Source organism: Hylobates moloch, unplaced genomic scaffold (assembly GCF_009828535.3).
Source record: "Hylobates moloch isolate HMO894 unplaced genomic scaffold, HMol_V3 SCAFFOLD_15, whole genome shotgun sequence".
Classification (NCBI taxonomy): Eukaryota; Metazoa; Chordata; class Mammalia; order Primates; family Hylobatidae; genus Hylobates; species Hylobates moloch.
This window is the reverse complement of record NW_026652290.1, coordinates 27,894,991-27,920,247: the sequence shown is the minus strand read 5'-3', so window position 1 is coordinate 27,920,247 and position 25,257 is coordinate 27,894,991. Positions and strand designations below refer to the sequence as shown.

General features: G+C 51.7%; 1 protein-coding gene across 5 annotated transcripts; it reads left to right on the top strand.

Annotated features, from left to right (window-relative positions):
• Window positions 1-49: 49 nt before the first annotated feature.
• CAPG (capping actin protein, gelsolin like) lies at window positions 50-24,997 on the top strand. 5 transcript variants are annotated; one of them, XM_058428618.1, is made up of 10 exons: window positions 50-70; window positions 17,321-17,356; window positions 17,522-17,694; window positions 17,796-17,950; window positions 18,149-18,313; window positions 20,187-20,336; window positions 20,649-20,741; window positions 21,276-21,408; window positions 24,138-24,226; window positions 24,806-24,997. In XM_058428618.1, exons 2-10 carry the CDS (start codon window positions 17,334-17,336, stop codon window positions 24,869-24,871), a joined length of 1,047 nt encoding a protein of 348 aa, XP_058284601.1. In that variant the 5' UTR covers window positions 50-70; window positions 17,321-17,333; the 3' UTR covers window positions 24,872-24,997. The 5 variants fall into 5 exon arrangements, with proteins under 5 accessions (XP_058284601.1, XP_058284600.1, XP_032033670.1 ...); XM_058428617.1 differs by lacking the exon at window positions 50-70 and adding an exon at window positions 1,124-1,260; XM_032177779.2 differs by lacking the exon at window positions 50-70 and adding an exon at window positions 5,500-5,560.
• The last annotated feature ends 260 nt before the right edge of the window (window positions 24,998-25,257 follow it).

The following is a 25,257-nucleotide window of genomic DNA, read 5'->3' as shown; positions in this document are numbered from 1 at the left end:
GGGCCTCAGCACAGCTCATCCTACCGAGCAGGCCGGACCCTGAGTTCCTGGCTTGCACTGAAGGGTCTGGGTAAGTCCCTTCTGTAGCGCCTCAGAAGCTCCTTGGGCAACCTGGGAAGTTAGGACAAGAGTTCTGACATTTGACCTTGAGGTGTGAGGAGAGTGCTTTGAGAGAGAGGATGCTGAATGCAAGCGCCCTGGTTATTACCTTCTGGCAGCCTCCTAACCTCACCTTGACTCTGCCATGTAAAATTGATGCCTGGGCGCAGGGTGCTGACGATGGTCAGATACCGCTGCCTGAACACCCTGGGACCTACATCCCTGACCTGGAGGACCCAGGCCTTCCCTGGGCTTCGCCATGAGTCCTGCAGGCTACACAGGGACCCTAACAGACCTAGTCCAGTCTCAGAGTCTGGGCTGCTCCTTCCTCCAGGAATGGGAGTTTGCTCTAGGCGATGGAGGAAGGGTTCAGGAGGCCACTCTGCGTCCTTACCAGGCTGTGGGCCCAACCCCCCACCCACCATCTTCATCTCCCACGGCCCCAACCTTGTAGGGAGGGCAGGGAGGGGCTCAGGTTCGCAGAGGAGGGCTCGGACCAGCGACTCCAGGGCAGAGCGGCGCGTGCAGGGGTGGGAAGCTGGGTTTGCGAGGAGAGAAGGCCATCTCCTTCCCAGTAGGGGAGCCCCCACCTAGCCACCGGGATCCCACCCTGGCTGGTGCAATCTTTGCGTCCGGATCAGCACCCAAGGCCCCGCCCAACGGCCCGCTGCCTGCCGGGATTTGTAGTTTGTAGGGGAGCGGCCAGAACGCGCGCGCGTGTGTGTGTGTCTGTGTGTGTGTCCGGGGGTCTTGTGGTGCTCCCGTCGCGTGCGAGCGTGCGTGTGAGTGTGTGTGTGACTGTGTGCGTGAGAGACTGTGTGTGTAAGTGTGTCCGGGGGTCTGTTGTGGTGCTCCCGTCCCCGAGGGCCCTCCGGACCTGGGCTCAGCAAAGGCACCACAGGCCGCAGCTTCCGAGACCCCGCCCCGCGGCCCACTGCCTGCTGGGATTTGTAGTTCGTAGGGATTTAGAGCCCAGGCTGGGGCCGGGTTGGGGCCTCACACGCGGCCTGGCGTGCAGCTCTCCTGCGTTCTCGTTTTTCTCATGAGCCTTGGATCTGGACAGTGGGCCCCGCGCGAGGCCCGCAACTCCGGCTGGGCTCCCGGTGGCACTTTCTGCCGACCCTGAGATGTACCCGCCACGCCTGCGGGACTGGCCTCTAGGTGGGCAAACCGAGGCACAAAGAGGGGCGCGCTCTGGCCGGAGTCGGCCCTCTTGTGAGAATTTGGGCTGGGAGACACAGCTCAGGCCTGGCAGGCAAGGCTGGGCCAGACGAGGGTCCTGGGCCCTTTCGGTGTAACAGTGTGCAATCAGTAGTGTTTCAAAATAATGAACAGGCCTGCCCAGGACTGGCTTTGCACATTAGCGCTGGTTACCTTACAGGCTTGACTGATCAAATTTTTATTTGGCACCACTACAGAGGGGAGCCCAGGGAGGGAGGAAGTCTTTCGTGACCAAGAAAACCTATGGTCCACCCTGGCCTACAACTCTGCTTTAACGACAAAAATAGAACGAGTTTGGGAGGGGGTGAGGAGGAGGGGTGTTTTGTAAACTGTGAAGTCCAGGGTATGAGTGAGGTGTTATTATCATCAGGATCAGACCTCAAAGCACTGGAGAAAAGGTCTGGGCCTTCAAGAGCCTCACCTTAAAAGGGAGGGTATGGCCGGGCGCAGTGGCTGACGCCTGTAATCCTAGCATTTTGGGAGGCTGAGGCAGGCAGATCACCTGAGGTCAGGGATTCAAGACCAGCCTGGCCAACATGTCGAAACCCCATCTCTACTAAAAATACAAAAAATTACCCGGGCGTGGTGGCATGTGCCTGTAATCCCAGCTACTCGGGAGGCTGAGGCAGGAGAATTGCTTGAACTCAGGAGGCGGAGTTTGCAGTGAGCCGAGATGGTGCCACTGCACTCCAGCCTGGGCAACAGAGCCAGACTCTGTCTCAAAAAGAAAAAAAAAAAAAAGAGAGCTGAGATAGCTGTTTGCATGTGAAAGGACTCACAGCTGGCACTAGCATGCGGTGATAGTGGGGAGGGCATGGATTCCCACTACATGGTTCCCACCTATCCTCTGCAGCTTACTAAGTGGGACCTAGAACAAGTGATTTTGACCTACTTTATCTCTCTTTATCTCTGTTTCCTCATCTGTCAAAGGAGGATAATAAGAGGATCCATGTTAGAGAGTAAATGCGAGGATTAAATGAGAAAATCATATCAAGGATAGCACCTGGCATATAGTGGCAGCACGCAATAGTGTTAGCTGTTATGGTGTTGAGTACCCAGTGTGACGCTGGCTGTACAGGGGTAAACCTGTCTTCTGGGGGACTAGTCCCCCCCATCCCAGGCACCTGGTGCCCTCCCCAGACCACTCATGCTGTACTGGACAGTCCCACTTTCCCAAGAAGTCACAAGGAATTCCAGCATGTCACTGTTCTGGTTGCCCCTGAGCACCTAGCAGTGATTCAAGAAAAGGCAAAACCAGTTTTGGTTTTGAGCGTTATTCGGAAAATATGGTCACCCAGACCCCTGGCCATTCCCCAGGGCCTGTGAAGTGATCCAGAAAAATTCATTTGCAAATCAAATTTAATGGCCAGAAGCATCCTGAATCAATGTCTTCAAAAGAATATTTGGGGCTGGTGAGGTGGGCTCACACCTGTAATCCCAACACTTTGGGAGATGAGGCAGGCAGATCACCTGAGGTCAGGAGTTCGAGACTAGCCTGGCCAAAATGATGAAACCCTGTCTGTACTAAAAATACAAAAAAATTAGCCGGCATAGTGGCCTGCACCTGTAGTCCCAGCTATTCGGGAGGCTGAGGCAGGAGAATCACTTGAACCGGGGAGGGGAAGGTTGCAGTGAGCTGAGATTGTGCCATTGCACTCCAGCTTGGGCAACAAGAGTGAGACTCTGTCTCAAAAAAAGAAAAAAGAAAAAAAAAAAGGAATATTTGGGGGAATTTTGATGTTGGAATTAAGCATTGCAAAAGATCCCTGTCAGTCCCCCGTGAGGAGGAAATGCAACTGCTCAGCCTGAGCTGTGCCTCTGGGTTGGAGTTAGAGGAGCCAGAAGGGACCCTTCGAGTCTAGTGCTTTCATTCACAGATGGGAAACTGAGGCCCAGAGAGGGCCACATGGCAGGGTAGTTAGAAGACAGGTCAGGAACTTGCTAGGAAGAATCTTTTGCAATTTCAGAACTTCTCAGCACTGGAAATGAGTCCATACCCCGAGTTTATGGACACAGAAGCAGAAAGCTGATTGTTCTGGACATCCCCAGACCTTGGCCAGAGCCCAAGCAGCCAAGCCCAGAAGCCAGTGTCCAGTGCTTCTCTCTCCTGGGTTTCTTCAGCCAGATGTTCATCCCAGAAGTAGGAGTTTGTTAATAATGGCGATGGTACCTTGCATTGTCCAGGCCTTCATTCTTTTTGCAGATCCTCTTGGCTGGGCACAGTGGTTCACTCCTGTAATCCCAGCACTTTGGGAGGCCGAGGCAGGAGGATCACTTGAGCTCAGGAGTTCAAGGCTGCAGTGAGCTATGATCATGCCACTGCACTCCAGAGCCTAGGTGACAGAGCGAGACCCTGTCTCTTAAAAAAAAAGAAAAAAGAAAAAAAGCAGCCTCTCATTGAATCCTCACAACCTTCCAAGGTAGGAGGACTGGGGCTTCTGTTCTTGTTTCACAGATGAGGAATCTGTGGCTAGGAAGTCTTAAGGGATTATCCCAAGGCAATAGAATCTGGGCAATATTAGAATGTGGGGGTTTTGCTGTCTAATCTGTTAATGCATTCAGTAAAAATTTTTTTGAGTGCCTATTACCTGCTGGGTGCTATGCAGGGTGCTGGGGTTGCAAGGATGACACGTTGACACGGTCCCTGGCTAGAGGTGCTAACATTGTGGTGGAGGAGGCACATGGTGGCGAGGGAACTTTCTGGTGTGTTTTATATCTTGGTAGGGATGCGGGTTACATGGGTGTTGCATCTGTCAAAACTGATTTAAATGTACACATGATTTGTGCATTTCACTATAAATTTGACCTAAACAAAACAAAACAAAACTGAATGCTCTGGGAGGACTATGCCTGGGCACAACCTTGGAGAGGCCTAGTTGTCTGGAAGCAGGCCAGGTTGCCCATGGATCCAAATCCACTTTTGCTATCAGGTGTGCCTGAGAAGTGTTCCCATGGGGGTGTAGGTGCAGGTGGCCCAGTGGCTTGATGTCCAGAATACCTGGCGAGCACTGCAGAGGGAGTTTCAGAGGAGGGATATTTAAGCTGAGTCTGCAGAGTGAGCAGAGTTGGTCAAAGGAAGGCAGACAGTAGGCAGCGGGAGGTGGTTTCCGAGGACTCCTTGCTGGAGTGTGCTTGTCTGAGGTCACCCAGATAGAAAGATTATTTCCTTACCCCAGGCCCCACCCGTGGGCTTCAGAGAAACTCATTCTGGTTGGGATTTTCGAAGCTGCCTCCCACAAAAGGATCTTACCACTGTGTCACAAGGCCATGGCCTGATCCTCATGTGCCTTGTCAACTGACATCTCTCATGGGTTGGCTATGCCACATTCAAGAGCCAAGGCGGAAGTGTGGACCCATCGCTGTCCAACACATTTCCAGAAGGCCTGGCCTCCTGGTGCAGACACTTGCTGGCCTGTTTTCCTCTGAATAAAGAAGAGAAGGGTCAGGTGTTGCAGGTGAGATCAGCCTGGGTTAGAATCCTGGTTCAGCAGTTGGGTGCGGTGGCTCATGCCTATAATCCAGCACTTTGGGAGGCCAAAGCGGGAGGATCGCTTGAGCCCAGGAGTTTGAGACCAGCCTGGGAAACAGAGTGAGACAGTCTCTCCAAAAAAAAAAAAAAAAGTTAGCTGGGCGTGGTGGCACATGCCTGCAGTCCCAGCTACTCAGGAGGCTGAGGCTGGAGGATTGCTTGAGCCAGGGAGGTTGAGGCTGTAGTGAGCTGTGATCACACCACCGCACTCCAGGTCCCGCGACAGTGTGAGACCTTGTCTCAAAAAAAAAAAAAAAAAAAAAATTCTAGTTCCGCTACAGAACTAGCAGTGTGACACTCTAGACAAGTTACTTACCCTCTCTGAGCTTCCCCAAGACTTCATGTTTCCAGCAGGAATAATGATAGTAGATGTGAGGACGCACCAAGCACATAGTAGGCTCTCACTGAACAGTAGCTGTTCACAGGGTGATTGAGGCCGGGGGCCTAACGATTGAATGGAAGTGAACACTGCAATTCTCTCGCAAAGTTTACAGCATAGTAAGCTTGTCCTTAGCTTCCCCTATACCCTCCTTCCCACCCCCAATTCTAGGACCCTTTCGGGCGCCTCAGCCTCCCATAGGGGCGCCCCGCCAGCTCAGACCGGCCGGGCCCCTCCCTCTGACTCACTGGGGGCGGCTCCTGGCCGCGCACCTCCAGGGGGCGGGGGGCGGCTGAGACAGCGCCCAGAACCTCGGAGCAAGGCGTTGGCAGGCAAGTAGCGCGCCTCGGGGTCCGGTCGCCGGGGACCTGGGCTGCCCCTGTAGGGGTCGAACGAGCTTAGCCGGTTCGGGGGCGCCCCGTTCCCTCTTCTTCTCCCACAGCCGGGGGCCGCTCTTACGGGCGCGCAGTCTCCTGGCTTCCTGTAAGAAGAGGCGGGAGAGGGTGGGTCCGTGCTAAAGAAATGCTTTATTTTACTTCATTTGGGACAAACTAAGCAGTAGTGCTTAGGGGAGACCACAAGGGTAGGAACACTGTGCGTCTGGTAAAAAACTAGTTGTAGAGCGTCGTTACCAGATAACTCATTAGCATGTGCATTGAGTTCCTAGTCGCTCCCGAGAGTCCTAGGCTGAGCGACCGGCCCTTTTGTTTCGCTGTTGTTGTTGTTGTGTGTTTTTTGAGACGGAGTTTTGCTTTTATTGCCCAGGCTGGAGTGCAGTGGCGAGATCTCGGCTCATTGCAACCTTCGCTTCCCGGGTTCAAGCGATTCTCCTGCCTTAGCCTCTCGAGTAGCTGAGATTATAGGCGCCCGCCAGCACGCCCAGCTAATTTTTGTATTATTAGTAGAGATGGGGTTTCGCCACGTTGGTCAGGACGGTCTCGAACTTCTGACCTCAGGTGATCCGCCAGCCACGGTCTCCCAGAGTGTTGGGATTACAGGCGTGAGCCACTGCGCCCAGCCAATTGTTTCGCTGTTAATGTGTAAACCTCTCTCTTTTTCCTGTGGTGATGGGAGAGGCCTTAGCCTAGAGAGGCTGAGTGTGAGGAACAGTGATTCCCATTGATCCTTGTCCCCTCCGTGGGTCACAGAGTCCAGAACTTAAGAGCCACCCAAGGTATGCGCTGTTGTGACCAAAATCTATGAAGCTTTCCAGCGCTGAGGCTGGGGATGGAAATAGGAGAGTGCTCTGTGGTTTAACTTTCTTTCCTCCTGTGGAGAAACCGGGAGCTAGGGGAGGGGCCAGGCACATTTCTACCTCCCGTGCTGCTGGCACATTGCAAACTAAAGGGAAGAGAAAGAAGTCTGGGTTTATCGAGCATGTATTATTTGCTCATTAATCATAGGCTCTCATTTCATCTTCACATTTAACTGTATGCACGTGTTACAGATTGGGGCGCAGGGAGGCTCCAGGAGGTTAAGTCACTTGCACAGCTAGTAAGGAGCTAAATTGTCTAGCTCTTATCACTCTACCAGGTTAACCGCCCAGCCTCTGGTTTTGTGGGGACTAGGCCCTACTGGGATTCTAACCCAGACTATCCTTTTTTTTCTTTTTTAAACTTTTAAGTTCACGGGTACATGTGCATGTTTGTTATATAGGTAAACTCGTGTCATGGGGCTTTGTTGTACAGATTATTTTGTTTCCCCGGTATTAAGCCTAGTACCCATTAGTTATTTTCCTGAATCTCTCCCTCCTCCCACCCTCCACCAAACTACCCTATTATTATTGTTATTATTATTATTTTTTGAGACTGAGTCTTGCCCAGTCACCCAGGCTGGAGTGCAATGGCGCAATCTTGGCTCACTGCAACCTCCGCCTCCTGGGTTCAAGTGAATCTCCTGCCTCAGCCTCCTGAATAGCTGAGATTACAGGCACACGCCACCACCCCCAGCTAATTTTTTGTATCTTTAGTAGAGATGGGGGTTTAACCATGCTGGCCAGGCTGGTCTCGAACTCCTGATCTCGTGATCCACCCGCCTTGGCCTCCCAAAGTGCTGGGATTACAGGTGTGAGCCACCGTGCCCGGCCCATATTACCCTATTTTTAAGGCTGGCAGTTTGGCCATGCAGACACTTGGATGCTAGCTACAGGCCATGTTCTTTGGGGAGAACATTTAACTTCCTGTCTTGCTCTAGTGAAATTTTATCAATTTCGTTTCAATGAGAAACATTAATCCAGTATTGTATTTTTTTTTTTTTTTTAATTTGAGATGGAGTCTTGCTTTGTCTCCCAGGCTGGAGTGCAGTGGTGCCATCTCGGCTCTCCGCAGCCTCCGCCTCCTTGGTTCAAGTGATTCTTCTGCCTCAGTCGCTCCAGTAGCTAGGATTACAGGCACCCATGACCATGCCCGGCTAATTTTTGTATTTTTAGTAGAGACAGGGTTTCACCATGTTGGCCAGGCTGGTCTTGAACTCCTGACCTCAGGTCATCTGCCTGCCTCAGTCTCCCAAAGTGCTGTGATTACCGGAGACAGCCACCATGCCCAGCCAATCCAGTACTGTATTTTCTCCAGACTTTTCCCACGCAGTCAAATAATGAGGTTTTGTTTGAAGGTCTGCTAATTAGGAAGACTTGTTCCAGATTTTGCTCCAGGGTCCCCAGGCCTTGACCCTGAACCTGGAGCCTTGTCTCAAGCCAGCCTGCTGACCAGTACCTTTCCAGGACAGGCCGGCCAGGTTCTGGGCAGAGGAGCCACGCTTGTGTGGCTGCATAACTGGGTGCTCATTTTCTCCTGGAGCCTCATACCGAGTCCGCTCATCCTTCCCCCAGGGATTCAGAAGGGAATGGGAGCCTCCCTTGCAGGGGCTTCCGCTCCCTGTGTGTTTGTGGGCAGTCTCTTGTGCTCTGAGGACCTCGGTGTCCTCCAGAAAGCCAGCGAGTTGGAGGAGACATGCTCTAGGGTCTAGTGACTGTGATGTAGGAAGGATAGTTGCCCTGGGTCAACCCAGGATGGGCTGTCTCTCAGAGGGCCCAGGGCCCAGAAGTCATGATGATAAACATCTGGTGAATGTGAAGCAGACCAAAGGGTAGAGACCCGAGAGGCATCAGCGTGGCATGCGGAAGTTGGCAAAGAATGTTTTATGGCTTCAGCCATTCCCTGAGAACTGAGCTTAGCCAGGCGCCGTAGCCCACGCCTGTAATCCCAGCACTTTGGGAGGCCGATGTGGGAGGATTGCTTCAGCTCAGGAGTTCTAGACCAGCCTGAGTAGCAAGACTCTGTCTCCAGAAAAAATAAAAAATAAGTCGGGCGTGTTGGTGCAGGCCTGTGGTCTCAGCTGCTCAGGAGGCTGAGGCAGGAGGATCGCTTGAGCCCAGGAATTCAAGGCTGCAGTTAGCTGTGATCATGCCACTGCACTCCAGCTTGTGTGACAGAGTGAGCCCTGTCTCAGAAAAAAAAAAAAAAAAAAAAAATCCAAAAAACTGATCTTAAAAAAAATCAAATACTTGCATTCTGGGGCAAGGAGAAAGACAAGTTGAGGGAGGAGGAAAAAGTGATGTGGAGCCAGTGACCCTGCCCAGGAAATGTGACTAACCCAGCAGTGGTGGGGGCTGTGCAGCGCCTGCCCCAGGCCCTGAATGGAGAACATGGCTTTCCTTGCTGGTCTCAGACTCAGAGATGCCCTACCTGATTTGCCTTGGCTGTGACCTGCAGCAGGCTGAGGCTACTGTGGTGGGCCTGTGTGGACCTCCAGCCTTCCTGTGGGCCCCTCTGAGGAGACGGCCTGGCATACCCACTGCCCACCCCAGTGACTGCTCTTCTGCTTCAGGCCTGCTGGCCTCCCAGCACTGCCTGCCCCTCCCTGTCGGGGGACATTGCCTCCACACTGGCTGGGGAAGGAGCCCAGGGGTGGGGCTGGTGGGTGGGGCAGCCAGAGAAGTAAGAGGGAAGTGAGAAGCCGGGTGGGGCAGGCTGGAAGGAAGACGAACCTACGAAGCAGAAGTAGGAGGAAGAAAGGAAAGTAGGAGTGTTGAAAGGTGAAGGTGGCAGGGTGGCTGCCAGCACGGCTGGCTGGTACCCTCCTGGGTGGGCAGGTGAGGGCTGGCTGTGGTGGCCTGGGAACAGAGACCCACATTTCTGGATACCACTTTGTGCCACGGTGGAGTTCCCCCAGCCTGCTGTCCTGCCAGCCTTATGCCAGGCTCCAGGCACCTGATCTGATGGTAGCTGTGAAGCTGCCCGGGAGGATGGGTGGGCTGTGCCCACACTGCACATGGAGGAACTCTTGGGTCAGGGCTTGTCCCAGCTGTGTCAGACCTCCTGACAGAGGCCACCACACTGCTCCTGAAGGCCCTTAGCCAGACTGGAGGTGAAATCAGATTAGAAGCTGCCTGTCCCCAAGACAGGACTGTGGTGTGATGCTATTTGGGTGGGAGTGGCTTGGGGAGGGGGCAGGGCAGTCCTAGCCATTTGAATTCAAATGCAAGTGGCACATTTGATTATTTTGCAAACTCTGGAAGACCTTGGCTGAGGGTCCAGGTGGACTGTCTCAGGTAGGAGGTGGGGAGGGAGGAAGTGGTGGAACCTGGAGAAGGGTAGGAGACCTATTTGGTGTCAGGGGAAAAACCATATGGAATCCCCAAATGAGGCCTCTGGACCCAGATTCTGAGAATGCCATGTCCCAGGCTGGGAGATTCAGTTTGGTTTCTAGAGTGGGCACCTACCTCCACCAGGAGAAGCGGAGGTGCTGTTTCATTTCACACCTAGGGGCAAGCAGGGACTGTGAAGGGAAGAGACCTATTGGAGGTCAGTGGAATCAGGGTCTGAGGAAGGCAAAGGTACCACTGGACCCCAGCAGGATTTTTGTCCCTCTGATGGCTGTCAAGTCTTTCCTTAAAGGTGTGTGTAACGGTGACCTCCTCTCCGAGGTCCCTCAATGTGTCCTCAAAGACAGCCTAAGTCAGGACCATGGGACAGCCGGCAGGACTTGCCTCCTCCCCACCCCCAGCCCCATGGCAGTCTGGGACCCCTACCCCCTGCTCTCTGCCTCCTGGGGCTGCTCCAGCCTGTCCCAGCCTTTTGAAATCCTGGGCTATCCCTTAGGTGCCACCCCAGTCTAATAATCGGAGCCCAGCAGGTCCAGTTAATCAAATGCATTCTTTGAGCACCTGCATGAGGTTCCAGCTAGATTCAGAGGCAAAATACACTTCCTGCCCTACAGGACCCTATAGCGTAGTAGTGGAGGTGGGCAGGTCCATAACTCACCACAGTATGGCAGAGTGGGGAAAAGTAAAGGCTTTAAGAGGTGTAGAAGAGGCTGTTTGGTAAGGTGGTGAGTTTCCCATCACTGGAAGCCTTCAAGAAGAGGATGGTAAGGGATGCTATAGAAGAGATTTCTGCACTATGCGTGTATGGGTATGTGTAGGGCAGTGCAGGCAGAGCAGGACTAGATAAGAACTTTAGCGCTTTCTTTTTTTTCTTTTATTCCTCCCCCCGCCCCAGCTCCCCTCTTCAACTTTAGCACTTTCTAATGCTGACATCTGTGATTCTGTGACATTCCCCACCTAGAGGAAGTTCGTCTGCGGTTTCACTGGGTATGATGGCTCCCTTGTTCACTGCACCCTGCAGCCAAACCATAAAACGTGGGCTATTCTTTGTCTCTGTGCATGTCACCCCCAGTGCCAAGCCCCCAGCACAGACCTTGAGTGGAATTGAATAGACTCTTTCCTGGGCTGCTTGAGGAACAGAGGCATCAGGTGTGTCCTTGCTCCAGTTGAGATATGAAGCAGCCAGGTTATGCTATAAAACAGGCTAAAGTATGTGCTCCCAGGGGAGAGGGCTGGGAGAACTCCCAGAGAAGGTGGAGGCCACTGAATGTCCTGGAAGTTTCCTTGGACAGCAGGGGCTTGATACGGGCCTGGAAGGATAAGGGGGCTTTTTTTTTTTGAGACGGAGTCTTGCTCTGTTGTCCAGGCTAGAGTGCGATGGTGCCATCTTGGCTCACTGCAACCTCTGCCTCCCGGGTTCCAGCAATTCTCCTGCCTCAGCCTCCTAAATAGCTGGGACTACAGGCATGCACCACCATGCCTGGCTAATTTTGTATTTTTAGCAGAGACGGAGTTTCACCATATTGGCCAGGCTGGTCTTGAACTTCTAACCTCAGGTGATCCACCTGCCTCAGCCTTCCAAAGTGCTGGGATTACAGGCGTGAGCCACTGCGCCCAGCCTAGGATGAGGGGGCTTTAATGGATGTAAGAGTGAACGTGGACACTGAGGAAGCTCAAGGAGCTGTGGGCTTGGACAGAGGGCTGGGATAGGGGAATGAGTGAAAGGCCAGAGGTCAGGGTGGACCCTTCCCCGGGGGAGACTGGAACAAAAGGTCTCAGGACAGAGATCTAATGAGGCAGCAGGAGTTTCAACCCTGACCAAGCATTAGAGTCATCTGGAGCTTCTCAAACACTGACATCCAGGCTCCACCCAGAGAGTCTGATTTTAATGAGTCTAATATGGAAGCTAGACACTGGGGTTTTTCTTTCTTATTTTTCTGTAAATTACTTTTTTTTTTTTTTTTTTTTGAGACAGAGTCTCGCTCTGTCACCCAGGCTGGAGTGCAGTGGTGTGATCTCGGCTTACTGCAACCTCCACCTCCCAGGTTCAAGCAATTCTTGTGCTGCAGCCTCCTAAGTAGCTAGGATGACAGGTGTGCGCCACCACGCCCGGGTAATTTTTGTATATTTTATAGAGACAGGGTTTCACCATGTTGCCCAGGCTGGTCTTGAACTCCTGAGCTCAAGCATTCCACCCACCTCAGTCTCCCAATGTGCTGGGATTACAGGCATGAGCCACCATGCCTGGCTGGCACTGGGGTTTTTAAAAAACCCCCAAATGATTCTAATGTGCAGGCGAGCATTTGACACTGTTCTGGACAGAATTCACTGGCACTACTACCATCACTTCGAACATATGTTCAAAATATGGGTGATCAAGCCCCACTCCAGACTTGTGGAATCAGAATCCCCAGACCAGGGGCTTGGGCACTGTTAAAGAAAAAAAATATGGCCCAGGCGCAGTGCCTCACGCCTGTAATCCTAGCACTTTGGGAGGCCAAGGTGGGCGATCACTGGAGGTCAGGAGTTCAAGACCAGCCTGGCTGACATGGTGAAACCTCACCTCTACTAAAAGTACAAAAAATTAGCCAGATGTGATGGTGCACGCCTCTAATCCCACTACACAGGAGGCTGAGGCAGGAGAATTGCTTCAACTCAGGAGGCAGAGGTTGCAATGAGCTGAGACTGTGCCACTGCACTCCAGCCTGGGCAGCAGAGTGAAACTCTGTCTCAAAAAAAAAAAAGAAAATTACTAAGAGGAAACGTCAAGGGTAAAGAGATTCTGGCTAGACTGACCTAACAGGATTCCTTTTTATTTATTTTTTTTGAGACGGAGTTTCGCTCTTGTTGCCCAGGTTGGAGTGCAATGGCATGATCTCAGCTCACTGCAACCTCTGCCTTCCGGGTTCAAGTGATTCTCCTGCCTCAGCCTCCCTAGTAGCTGGGATTACAGGCATGCACCACGACGCCCAGCTAATTTCGTATTTTTAGTAGAGATGGGGTTTCTCCATGTTGGTCAGGCTGGTCTCGAACTCCCGACCTCAGGTGATCTGCCCGCCTTGGCCTCCCAAAGTGCTGGGATTACAGGCATGAGTCACTGTGTCCGGCCCCTAACAGGATTCTTGCTGAATACAGGCCAGAGTGACCAGACATCACAGGGGTGGCGGGGGGCAGGGAGATGAGGAACCCAATCAGATATCCACGATTATCAGATTGACCGGATATCAAGGGTGGGGGGTTCTGGGTAAATGGCCTTAGCAGGGTTCTTTTGCTAAAATCGATTTTACAAGCACACAGATGGGCCTATGGGGGGTTCAGAAGCCTAGTTAAAGTTTGGCCAAGCAAAGAATCTTTGTCAGTAACGACATTTTAATAAGGTCCCAAGGTCATTCTAGTGGGCAGCCAAACTCCTTTCTTTTCTTTTTCTTTTTTCTTTTTTTGAGACTGAGTCTCACTCCATTGCCCAGGCTGGAGTGCAGTGGCACAGATCTTGGCTCACTGCAACCTCCGCCTCCCAGGTTCAAGTGATTTCTGGATAATTTTTGTGCTTTTAGTAGAGACGGGGTTTCACCATGTTGGCCAGGCTGGTCTCGAACTCCTGGCCTCAAGTGATCTGCCCACCTCGGCCTCCCAAAGTGCTAGGATTACAGGCGTGAGCCACTGCACCCGGCCTGCCAAACCTCTTTCATCCAAACCCTGATGTGGCTCTCTGGCATGGGAGCTGCCTGATTTTGAGTTAAACACAGAATGAAAAATAGTAAAGCTGACAATTGGCGCGCTCCATCTCTCATTCTTGAGCGCTCCCTGAAGGCTTGAGCTTGGGACAGCCACTTCACCAGCTCAGGCCTGAGTCACAGGCTGGGCTGCCTGTTGCAGGGGATGTGGGCACAGCATGTGATCCTCTGTGGGATGGAGAAACGTTAAAGTTTCCCTCCGCAAACCTCTGCTCTCTGCATCTCCTCTTCCGGAATCGTGGTGCCAAAATATGCCTTCCACTATTTTGTAGGTTGGGAAAGGAAAAGGAAAGTCATAATTCACATAGCATTTCACATCCATTATCACTGCCCTTGACCTGTCCCTCTTTGTTTCCTACTCAGACTTAATACCTTCTGCTCTGTCATCTGCCTTCCCCCTACTCTTGATTTCCCTGGCCCCCGCCAAATACTGCACTTCCTGATCCTGCTGCCCCAGACCTCAAGAATCTCCTAATGGTGCCAACTTGCATTTTTACCCTCCAATTCCCCAAGCCCTTACCCTGTGCCACTGGGGCTCATCTTACACAAACTCTGTCTGAATGGATGCACAGCATGAATTGTATTATGTACGAAGTGCATGCTGGCTCTGTGATCTCTGCATTTTGAGCCAAAAGAAGAAATCCTCTAGTGATGGGAACCTATGAAAGCAACAGTGAGTGGAGCCATAGCTGGTGCATTTTCTGAATTTTTTTAAAAGATAATATATTTTTAAAAAATACTTGCATTTAGCATTTTTTCCCTTGAATGACTTTTGTCCAGAAAAAGTGTTCATCATTCTGGCATTTGAGGGAAGCTGGGCATACAGAATTGATAGCTGATGCCTGGGAGTGGGTGAAATTTCTCAGGGAGGGAGTTTAGAATTAGAGCAGCCATTAAGTATAATGTTAGGTGAAGGGTTTTTGTTTGTTTGTTGTATTTTAATAGATGCCTTTTTAACAGGTTAAGGAAGTTTCTTTCTATTCCTAGTTTGTGGGTAAAAAAAAAATTTTTTTTTTTTTGAGAGGGGGGTCTCACTCTGTCATCCAGGTTGCACTTCAGTGGCATGATCTTGACTTACTGCAGCCTCTACCTCCTGGGCTCATGCGGTACTCCCTCCTCAGCCTCCTAAGTAGCTGGGATCTGGAATTACAGGCTTGCGCTACCACATTTGGCTGATTTTTATTTTTATTTATTTTTTTTGAGACAGAGTCTCGCTTTGTCACCCAGGCTGGAGTGCAGTGGCACAATCTTGGCTCACTGCAACCTCTGCCTCCTGGGTTCAAGCAAGTCTCCTGCCTCAGCCTCCTGAGTAGCTGGGATTACAGACTCACGCCACCACACCCACCTAATTTTTGTATTTTAGTAGAGACGGGGTTTCACCATGTTGGCCAGGCTGGTCTCGAACTCCTGACCTCATGATCTGCCCACCTCGGCCTCCCAAAGTGCTGGAATTACAGGTGTGAGCCACTGCGCCTGGCCTTGGCTGATTTTTAAAATTTTTGTAGGGTTGTATAAGCCCAGGCTTGAAAAAATTTTAAACTAGGAATGGATGTAGAATTTTGCTAAATGCTGTTTCTGCATCTATTGAGCTAATTACCCATACATGCTTGTTAATAGGGTGGATGGCATTGATTTTCAAATTTTGGTGTTTTTTTTTTTTGCATTGTGAGCAGCTTTATTTATTTATTTATTTTAAATTTATAATTGACAGATAATAATTGTACATACTTAGCAGGTGCAGTGTGATGTTTCATTGTACATATACAACGTATTTGTGTACATTGTATAATGACCAAATCAAGGTAATTAGCATATCCATCACTTTAAACATTTATCATTTCTTTGTGATGATAGCATTCAAATCCTCTCTTCTGGCTATCTTGAAATATACACTGCATTATTATTAGCTATTGTCACCCTGATTTTCAGATATTAAACCAACCTTGCATTCCTGGGATAAACCTCATTTGGTCATCATGGTTTATTTTTTATGTATTATTTGATTTCATTTGCTAAAATTTTGTGAATTTTTTTTTTTTTTGAGTCTCACTCTGTCACCCAGGCTGGAGTACAATGGCATGGGCTCAGCTCACTGCAGCCTCTGCCTCCTGGGTTCAAGTGATTTTCCCACCTCAGCCTCCTGAGTAGCTGGGACTATAGGTGTGTGCCACCACACCCAGCAAATTTTTATATTTTTAGTAGAGATAGGGTTTCACCATGTTGGCCAGGCTGGTCTCAAACTCCTGACCTCATGATCCACCCACCTTGGCCTCCCAAAGTGCTGGGATTACAGGCATGAGCCACCATGCCCAGCCAAATTGTGTTAATTTTTGTATGTGTATGTTCATGAGAAATATTGATCTGTAATTTTCTTTCTGTATAATATATTTATCTGGTTTTGTTATCAGGAGACTGGTGGCAGCATAGGATGAATTGAGAAGTGTTCTGTCATCTCTTTTTTTGAAGATTTTGTGTATAATTGGTATTATGTCCTTTTTAAATTTTTGGTAGAAATTACCAGTGAAGCCATCTGGGCTTGGGTTTTTTGGGGGGGAATGAGTTTTTTACTACAAATTTATTTTCTTTAATAGATATGGCTACTGTTCAGATAATCTGTATCTTCTTGAATGAGCTTTCATAATTTGTGTCTTTGAAGGAATTTGCCCATTTTATATAAGTGGTTGAATATATTGGCATAAAGTTTTTATAATACTCCCTTTATCCTTTTAATATCTGTAAAATCTGTGGTGATCTCACATCTCTTATTTCTATATTGATATTTGTGTTTTCTCATTCTGTTAATCAGTTTGTCTAAAGATTAATCAATTTTATTGGTTTAAAAAAACAACTTGCCAGGCACGGTGGCTCACGCCTGTAATCCCAGCACTTTGGGAGGCTGAGGCACGTGAATCACCTGAGGTCAGGAGTTTAAGACCAGCCTGGCCAACATGGTGAAACCCCATCTCTACTAAAAATAAAAAAATTAGCCAGGCGTGGTGGTGTGGGCCTGTAATCCCAGCTACTTGGGAAGCTGAGGCACAAGAATCACTTGAACTCATGAGGCAGAGGTCACAGTGAGCTGAGATCATGCCACTGCACTCCAGCCTGAGTGACAGAGTGAGACTCTGTCTCCAAAAAAAAAAAAAGCCAACTTGAGGCCGGGCATGGTGGCTCATGCTTATAATCTCAGCACTTTGGGAGGCTGAGGTGGGCAAATCACTTGAGGTCAGGAGTTCAACACCAGCGTGGGCAACATGGCAAAACCCCGTCTCTACTAAAAATACAAAAATTAGCCGGGCGTGATGGTGTTGCCTGTAATCCCAGCTGCTTGGGAGGCTGAGACCAGAGGATTACTTGAACCCGGGAGGCAGAGGTTGCAGTGAGGCGAGATGGCACCACTGCACTCCAGCCTGGGCAACAGAGTGAGACTCAGTCTCAAAAAAAAAAATTCATTGCTCTTCTCTCTTGTTTCTGTTTTTTGTTAATTTCTGCTCTTATTTTAATTTCTGTGAGATCTCAGCAGAGGGAAGACCCTGGCCCAGGGGTCAGAGACCTTATTTCCATGAACCACTCACTAGCTGTGTGGCCTTGGACTTAGAATTTCTGAGACTCATTTTCTTTGTCTGCATAATGGAACTAGGGCTCCTAGAGATGAATATGAAAGTACTTGGCTACTGAAAAGGGCCTCTCCAGCCCCACGTGAGAGGTACTTTTTGCGGCATTTGTAATAATAATGGCTTCTTCTTTCTTTCCAGATCTGAAGACAGCATGTACACAGCCATTCCCCAGAGGTAAGCTGCATGCCCCATCTCCTTTCACAACTTCCCCTTCTTCGCCTCCAAGGGCTGCCCCTCCCCACTGCTCTCCTCATCCCCAGACTGCAGTCGCCAGGCCTGCCCAGGGCTGTGCTTGCGCAAGTGGGTCCAGGCTGCTGTCAACCCTCTCTCTTCTCGCAGTGGCTCTCCATTCCCAGGCTCAGTGCAGGATCCAGGCCTGCATGTGTGGCGGGTGGAGAAGCTGAAGCCGGTGCCCGTGGCGCGAGAGAACCAGGGCGTCTTCTTCTCGGGGGACTCCTACCTAGTGCTACACAATGGCCCAGAAGAGGTTTCCCATCTGCACCTGTGGATAGGTAAGGGGATCTGGATGGGGGAAGGTTGGGCCCAGGAAGGGGAGGGAGGGGGCTGGCATGGATCACAAGGGCCTTGCCCTGCCCTCTCCCACTTGTCCCAGGCCAGCAGTCATCCCGGGATGAGCAGGGGGCCTGTGCCGTGCTGGCTGTGCACCTCAACACGCTGCTGGGAGAGCGGCCTGTGCAGCACCGCGAGGTGCAGGGCAATGAGTCTGACCTCTTCATGAGCTACTTCCCACAGGGCCTCAAGTACCAGGTCAGAGCCCACCTCCAGGCACCCCCACCTGCAGCTTCTCTCAGAGCCAGCCCTGCTTCTGGCTAGTTCTTACCCTGCAGAAGACCCAGGTGCCTTTGGGGCTGGGTCCCCACCTTTCTGCCCGTCTCCCAGTGGGATGGGGTGCAGAGGGCTCTGGGTCTCCTGTCAGTCCACTCAGATGGGCCGTCTGGGCTGCAGGAAGGTGGTGTGGAGTCAGCATTTCACAAGACCTCCACAGGAGCCCCAGCTGCCATCAAGAAACTCTACCAGGTGAAGGGGAAGAAGAACATCCGTGCCACTGAGCGGGCACTGAACTGGGACAGCTTCAACACTGGGGACTGCTTCATCCTGGACCTGGGCCAGGTGGGTAGGCTGGCCAGACTGAGCACTCTGTATTGGCACCATCCTTTACAAGGACAGAGGGGCAGGAGGCCAGGAAAGAGGGAGAGAAGCTGAGAAGCCGTAAGCCCATTCCAAGTCAGATCACTCTGACCATTGGAGAATGTCCCTATATTTGTAAGGACTGATGCCAGCCTCCTTCTGCCATCTAGACATTGCCTCTGATGCTCTGGAGCTTTTTCCCTCCTCTTGGAAGCCTCTGAGTTCGCTGCCTGCCAGACCATTCATTAATTCAGTCATTTATCTCTTCGTTCAGTGAATCTATGATGCCCTCTCTGAGCCAGCACAGGGACCATAAAAGCTCACTCTGGGGAGGCAGCCAAGATGGGCCGGTCACTTGCCATAACCTGAGGCAGGATGTGATGAAGGCTTCAAGGGGGATAGCTGCCATGTGCTGGGGGGGCTTGAGCCGGAGAGGGTCCCTCTAGCCTGAGCCGAAGCCAGTTGTCCCAGGAAGGTGACATTGGACTAGACCTATAGGAGGGGAGATGCCACTCAAGGCAAAGGGAGAAGGTGAGCTGAGCCGCCAACTTGGGGAAGGGTGCAGACATGCATACACCAGGGGTCTAGTGAGACTGGGACCCGGGCTGGGGGACAGGAGCAGGGGGAGGGAAATTGCTAAGCAAGGTGGAAGGTGAACCCTAGGTCATGAGGAGATTGGCTGGCTGAGGAGTATGGGCTGCGTCTTGTGGCACTGAAGATTTGGGGCAGGGAGATCAATCCAGGAGCTCTTGGTGAGGAGGACTACACATGTTGAGACAAGGAAGGGGACAGGTGAACAGACCTCGCCATTACCAGAAAAGGAGAGGTGACAGGGGCTCTGCCCGGCAGGGTGGTGGGTAGAAGTGTGAGATGCTGTGCTCAAGGAGCCATTCAGCCATTCACCCATCCAGTCCTTCACTCAGTCAGTCAATATTTATTTTGCGCCTAAATCCATGCCGGGCTCTGTTTTAGCAGTGGACCCACAGCGGTGAGCAAAGCCAAACAAAACCTTCATGTCCTAATGAAGCTCACTTTCTAGTAGGTGGAGATAGGTGGTAAGAGACGTTTAAACATAGGAGATATGTGATGGGAAGAAAAATAAAGAGGTGCCAGGCGCGGCGGCTCAAGCCTGTAATCCCAGCACTTTGGGAGGCCGAGGTGGGCAGATCACCTGAGGTCGGGAGTTGGAGACCAGCCTGACCAACATGGAGAAACCCCATCTCTACTAAAAATGTAAAATTAGCCGGGCATGGTGGTACATGCCTGTAATCCCAGCTACTCGGCAGGCTGAGGCAAGAGGATCTCTTGAACCCAGGAGGTGGAGGTTGCAGTGAGCTGAGATTGTACCATTGCACTCCAGCCTGGGCAACAAGAGCAAAACTCCATCTCAAAAAAAAAAAAGAAAAAGAAAGAGGCTTGAGCCCAGCAGTTTGTAACCAGCCTGGGCAACATAGTGGGACCCCATTTCTACAAAAAATTAAGAAATTAGCTAGGCATGGTGGCATGTGCTTATAGTCCCAGCTGCTTAGAAGCTAAGGTGCAAGGATTGCTTGAGCCCGTGACGTCGAGGCTGCAGTGAGCCATGATCGCGTCTTTGCACTCCAGCCTGGATGACAGAGTGAGACCTTGTCTCGAAAAAAAAGAAAGGAAGACAGATGGCAGGTGGGCAGAGAAACAGTTGCAGAGGGTGGTCGTGGGCATTTTCAGAGAGCCCTCTGCTGTGCTCTGCCTTCGTGGTTGTCCTGCCTCAGGGACAGTTCAGAGAGGAGAGAGGGAGAGCTGTGGGCCCTTCTCTGAGCTGGGGAGCAGGACACAGGCATCTGGCCCTGACCCGGACTTTCCTGCTTCCCTGCAGAACATCTTCGCCTGGTGTGGTGGAAAGTCCAACATCCTGGAACGCAACAAGGCGAGGGACCTGGCCCTGGCCATCCGGGACAGTGAGCGACAGGGCAAGGCCCAGGTGGAGATTGTCACTGATGGGGAGGAGCCTGCTGAGATGATCCAGGTTGGGGGACATTGGAGTGGGTGGCTGGCAGCCTCTGCTTGAAAGTGGCCAAGAGAGGTGGTGATGAGCTGAGGGCTGAGGGTGGCCGGTGGAGGGTGGCAGGGGCCATCTGGCATACTGCCTAGGGCTGTGGCCAGCTCACAGGGTGCCCCTCTGGGTAGATGCTCATCCTCGAGGCTGAGCAGCCTGGCTGCTGGGTGCCCTAGTGCAGGGTGCAGTTTGCCCCACCAGAAGCAGTGGCCCTGGGCATGATGGGCTGGGAAGTTCCAGGGCAGGGGTGCCTATAAACCTGGCCTGCCCCGGCCCCTGCAGGTCCTGGGCCCCAAGCCTGCTCTGAAGGAGGGCAACCCCGAGGAAGACCTCACAGCTGACAAGGCAAATGCCCAGGCTGCAGCTCTGTATAAGGTGGGCCCCCCAAGCCTGCCCTGGGACCCGGCAGCAGGGAGGGTGGGAGCCTGCACAGCACAGCTGCATGCAAGCAGGGTGGAGGGGAGAAGGCAGGGGGAAGGTGGGGCTGGAACCGGGGTGGGAGGTAGGGAGTTATACAGGGCTGGGAGTGAGACGAGGATGGGTAGTGGGCGGAAGGCAGGCCCTCCTGAGATGAGTGCACCTCACTTCCAGCCTATGCTTGGTAAAGGCTTGAAGCCAATGCTGAGCTTTTCTTTCTTGAATTCTGTGCATTTCTTTGTAATTTGGAATCCACCTAATTTCCAAATGGGTTTGGGGCCCCTGTGCTGCAGGGATTGGGGTGATGGGAGGGAGTGGGGCTGCCTGGAATTTGCTTTTCAGGTCTTCACTCTCTTGTCTGCTCCTGGGACCTGGGCGGTGGGCAGCGGGGCACAGTGGGAAGGACCTAGGGAGGACCAGCCTCCCCCTCCTCAGGATGAGGTGAGGGCTGGTGTGTAGGGGGTGAGATCAGGCACTGTCCCTCCTCCCCAGGTCTCTGATGCCACTGGACAGATGAACCTGACCAAGGTAGCTGACTCCAGCCCCTTTGCCCTTGAACTGCTGATATCTGATGACTGCTTCGTGCTGGACAATGGGCTCTGTGGCAAGATCTATATCTGGAAGGGTACGTGGCTCCTCTGTAACAGCCTGAGATGCTTGTAGCTGCTCTGACCTGGGCAGGCTTCCCTTTGCAGGACTCAGCCTGTCTAGCTTCTTGTAAAAGACAGCCTCAGGAAGCCTGCATGCTTCTGGCTGGCCATTTTCTCTCTCTTTAAAAATTTTTTTTTTTTTTTTTTGAGACGGAGTCTCGCTCTGTCACCCTGGCTGGAGTGCAGTGGCGCGATCTCGGCTCACCACAAGCTCTGCCTCCCGGGTTCATGCCATTCTCCTGCCTCAGCCTCTCCGAGTAGCTGGGACTACAGGCGCCTGCTACCACGCCCGGCTAATTTTTTGTATTTTTAGTAGAGATGGGGTTTCACCATGGTCTCGATCTCCTGACCTCATGATCCGCCCGCCTCGGCCTCCCAAAGTGCTGGGATTACAAGCATGAGCCACCGCGCCCGGCCTTAAAAATTTTTTTTTTAAAGATAGAGATGGGTTCTCTCTATGTTGCCCGGGATGGTATCAAACTCTCAGCCTCCAGTGATCTTCACCTTGGCCTCCCAAAGTGCTGGGATTATAGGCATGAGCCATGGCATAGGCCTCGCTATTTTCTTTCTTTCTTTCTTTCTTTCTTTCTTTCTTTTTCTTTCTTTCTTTCTTTCTTTCTTTTTTTTGGGGGGAAGGAGTCTTGCTCTGTTACCCAGGCTGGAGTGCAGTGGCACGATCTTGGCTCACTGCAACCTCTGCCTCCTGTGTTCAAGCAATTCTCCTGCCTTAGCCTCCCGAGTAGCTGGGACTACAGGTGCGTGCCACCACGCCTGGCTAATTTTTGTATTTTTAGTAGAGATGGGGTTTCACCACCAGGCTGGTCTCGAACTTCTGACCTCAAGTGGTCTACCTGCCTCGGCCTCCCAAAGTGCTGAGATTACAGACGTGAGCCACTGCCTCGCCATTTTCTTTTTGCTGTTCCCACCTCCTAAATTCTAAACAATGGCTCTGAAACTACAGCAAGCCTCAGAATCACCCCACGGCCTGTTTAGATGGCTGGGCCCCACCCCCATAGATTCTGAATCACTAGGTCTGGAGTGAGGCAGAACGTGCATCTCTAACAAGTTTCTGGGTTATGTCTGTGCTGCTGGTTCCAGGGACCACACTTTGAGAACCACTGCCCTAGCCCAGCTCTAGACCTTTGGGGCTTCTGGGACCCCGATCCTGGGATTCTGCCTCAAGGTTTGACAGAAATTAATTTTAGACAAATTAAACATCATTTTATGCAGTGAGTGGTGAACCTGTAGAACTTGTTTTTCCAAGAGATTCTATCTTCTGGAAATAGAAACACTGTTGGGCAGAGCCTCTTCTGCTTGGTTTGACCAAAAATGAAACAAACTTGTTCTGAGTCTCTGCCTGGGGTCTGAGAATTTTCAGCAATAGCATTTGCTCAACACCCAGTTGTGGGGTCAACCAAGGTGGAGAAAATGCCAGCCCTTAGCCTGGTCAGGAAGGCAGACAAGTAGGTGGGTATCTACAGATAGTGGCTACCAGGCATTTCATAGTATTGCTTCTGAAACTCAGCAGAGATAGAGGTGAAAGGGAGGAGCTGGGAGCAGCAAAAGAGTGGAAAGAGAGAGGCGTGCGCTGCAGGGCTGCCTTTTCTCTCCTGCCAGAGGGCACATATCCCATGGAACCAATGCCAAGCAGAGGGGGGTTCCCAGAGGCCCACAGAAGCATGTATAAACCGGAGCAAGGAACCCAACCACTATGGAAAGAGAAGTCAGAGGAGAAACAGGAAACTTGGGAGTCCAGGAAGAGAAGGATCTCATGGGTAGGGGGGCAGCTGGTCAGTTGACAGAGGAAGGAACCCAGCATATTAATTTCAGATACATTGTAGTTCATGGCATTTTATAGCCTGCCTAGAGAGCCAACCACATCACGGCATCGTTTTGGCATCATTTCCTTGGAAAAATGTCTGGCAGCTTGGGCAACATGGCAAAATATCACTTCTCTACAAAAAAAAAAAAAAAAAAATTAGCTGAGTGTGGTGGTGTGCACCGGTGGTCCCAGCTACACGGTAGGCTGAGGTGGGCGGATTGCTTGAGCCTGGGAGGTTGAGGCTGTAGTGAGCCATGATGGTGCCGCTGCACTCCAGCCTGGGCGACAGAACGAGACTGCGTCTCAGAAAAAATAAAAATAAAAAAGCCTGGAACGAGCAGTTTGAGTTCTCAGGACTGCTAGCAGAAATGACTGGATTATGTGGGGTCTTCATTTTCGTAAGTGCTTAGTTAGCATAACCGTTAGGCCAGTGTAGCCCTGCCGGCATTATGGGAGTAAGTCACCTCTATAATAAATTGTATGCTTTGTCTTATTTAGTTTTTCAGGAAAGGCTTGATGAATTCAAGAGGTGAGGGGTCCTAGGGGAAAACGAGACCTGTGGCCTCACAGTCTGATGCTAGGGTGAACACCTGTTCCCCTCCCTGAAATAGTCCAGAGGCCCAGGTCAGAGCAGAGGTTTGCATGATCAGACCCGGGCAGAAGAGGGGTTTTCATCTACCTTGGTGCTGCCAGTTTGGGAAAATTCTTAAGGGACTGACTCCACATCTCCAAAGAGCCCCTCAGCATTCTTGGGACCCCTGGTCCATTTATTGTAAAAATTGCTGGCTCTTCTGTGGACTCCCGTAAATTTCCTCAAGAAAAATGGGATGGCGGCTAAAGAGGGTCCCTGCTCTTTTTAAAAATCTCCTTCCTATGATCCAGGGCGAAAAGCGAATGAGAAGGAGCGGCAGGCAGCCCTGCAGGTGGCTGAGGGCTTCATCTCGCGCATGCAGTATGCCCCGAACACTCAGGTGAGGAGATGCGCATGCCCCCAGCCCTCCTCCTAGGGCTCTTCCTGTGGCCCCTGAACCCTCAAATTGGCCAGGAAGGGCAGGAGAGCCTTGGGCACTGTCAGGAACACCCAGGCCTCCCTCTTAGACCCATCCAGTGGGAAAGCCCATCTCAATCCTTCAAAATGTCAAAATACTTAATATTTTCAAAGAGGATGTTGGGCAGCACTCTCCTGGGCGCCCAGAGAACTGGGTACTCCTCCTCTGGGCCATTGTCCCTGGCTGGTGCTACCCCTCCCGCCGCAGCACAGTGTCCACAAGTCATCCCGCGGGGAGCTGACGGGGCTCAGCTACAGTTGGTGGCGTTTGTTGAACTGTGCACCCACGCCCTTGAAGCAGTCTGTTGCCTCAGTCTGTGTCCCTGAAATCTTGGTTCTCATCTCGTGGCTCATCCAGGGGAGCTTTCCCGGCCTGGACTGCACATGGATTCAGGCCAGGAGCCCACACCCTCCTCCCTGGCTCTGGCCCCCTCCTGTCCTCCTGGGCAGAGGCAGAGGTGGCAACTTTGTGAACCAGACTTCTCCCCCGCTGTTCCTGCAGGTGGAGATTCTGCCCCAGGGCCGTGAGAGTCCCATCTTCAAGCAATTTTTCAAGGACTGGAAATGAGGATGGGCGTCTTCCTGCCCCATGCTCCCCCGCCCCCCACCACCTGCCCGCTTGCTTCTCTGGCTGCCTGGTCAGTGCAGAGGTGCCTCCTGCAGATGTTCAATAAAGGAGACAAGTGCTTTCCCAGCTCTTTTCCTGCACCGCCTGCCCTGGGCTGATTCTCACAGTCACCCACCTATTCACCTGGGTTCATCCCCATGCTGGGGGTGGAGTAGCACAGAGATGAAAATTGGACAGCCTTGGAGGGGCCAGAGCTGCTTTGCATGACTGAGGAGTCCCAGCCGGGCTTGCAGGGACTGCCGTGAACCCAATAGGGAGGTGGCACAGTGCCAGGCCTCAGGATCACTTTCATCCGGGGGTTCAGTTCAGTCTCACGTTCCCAACAG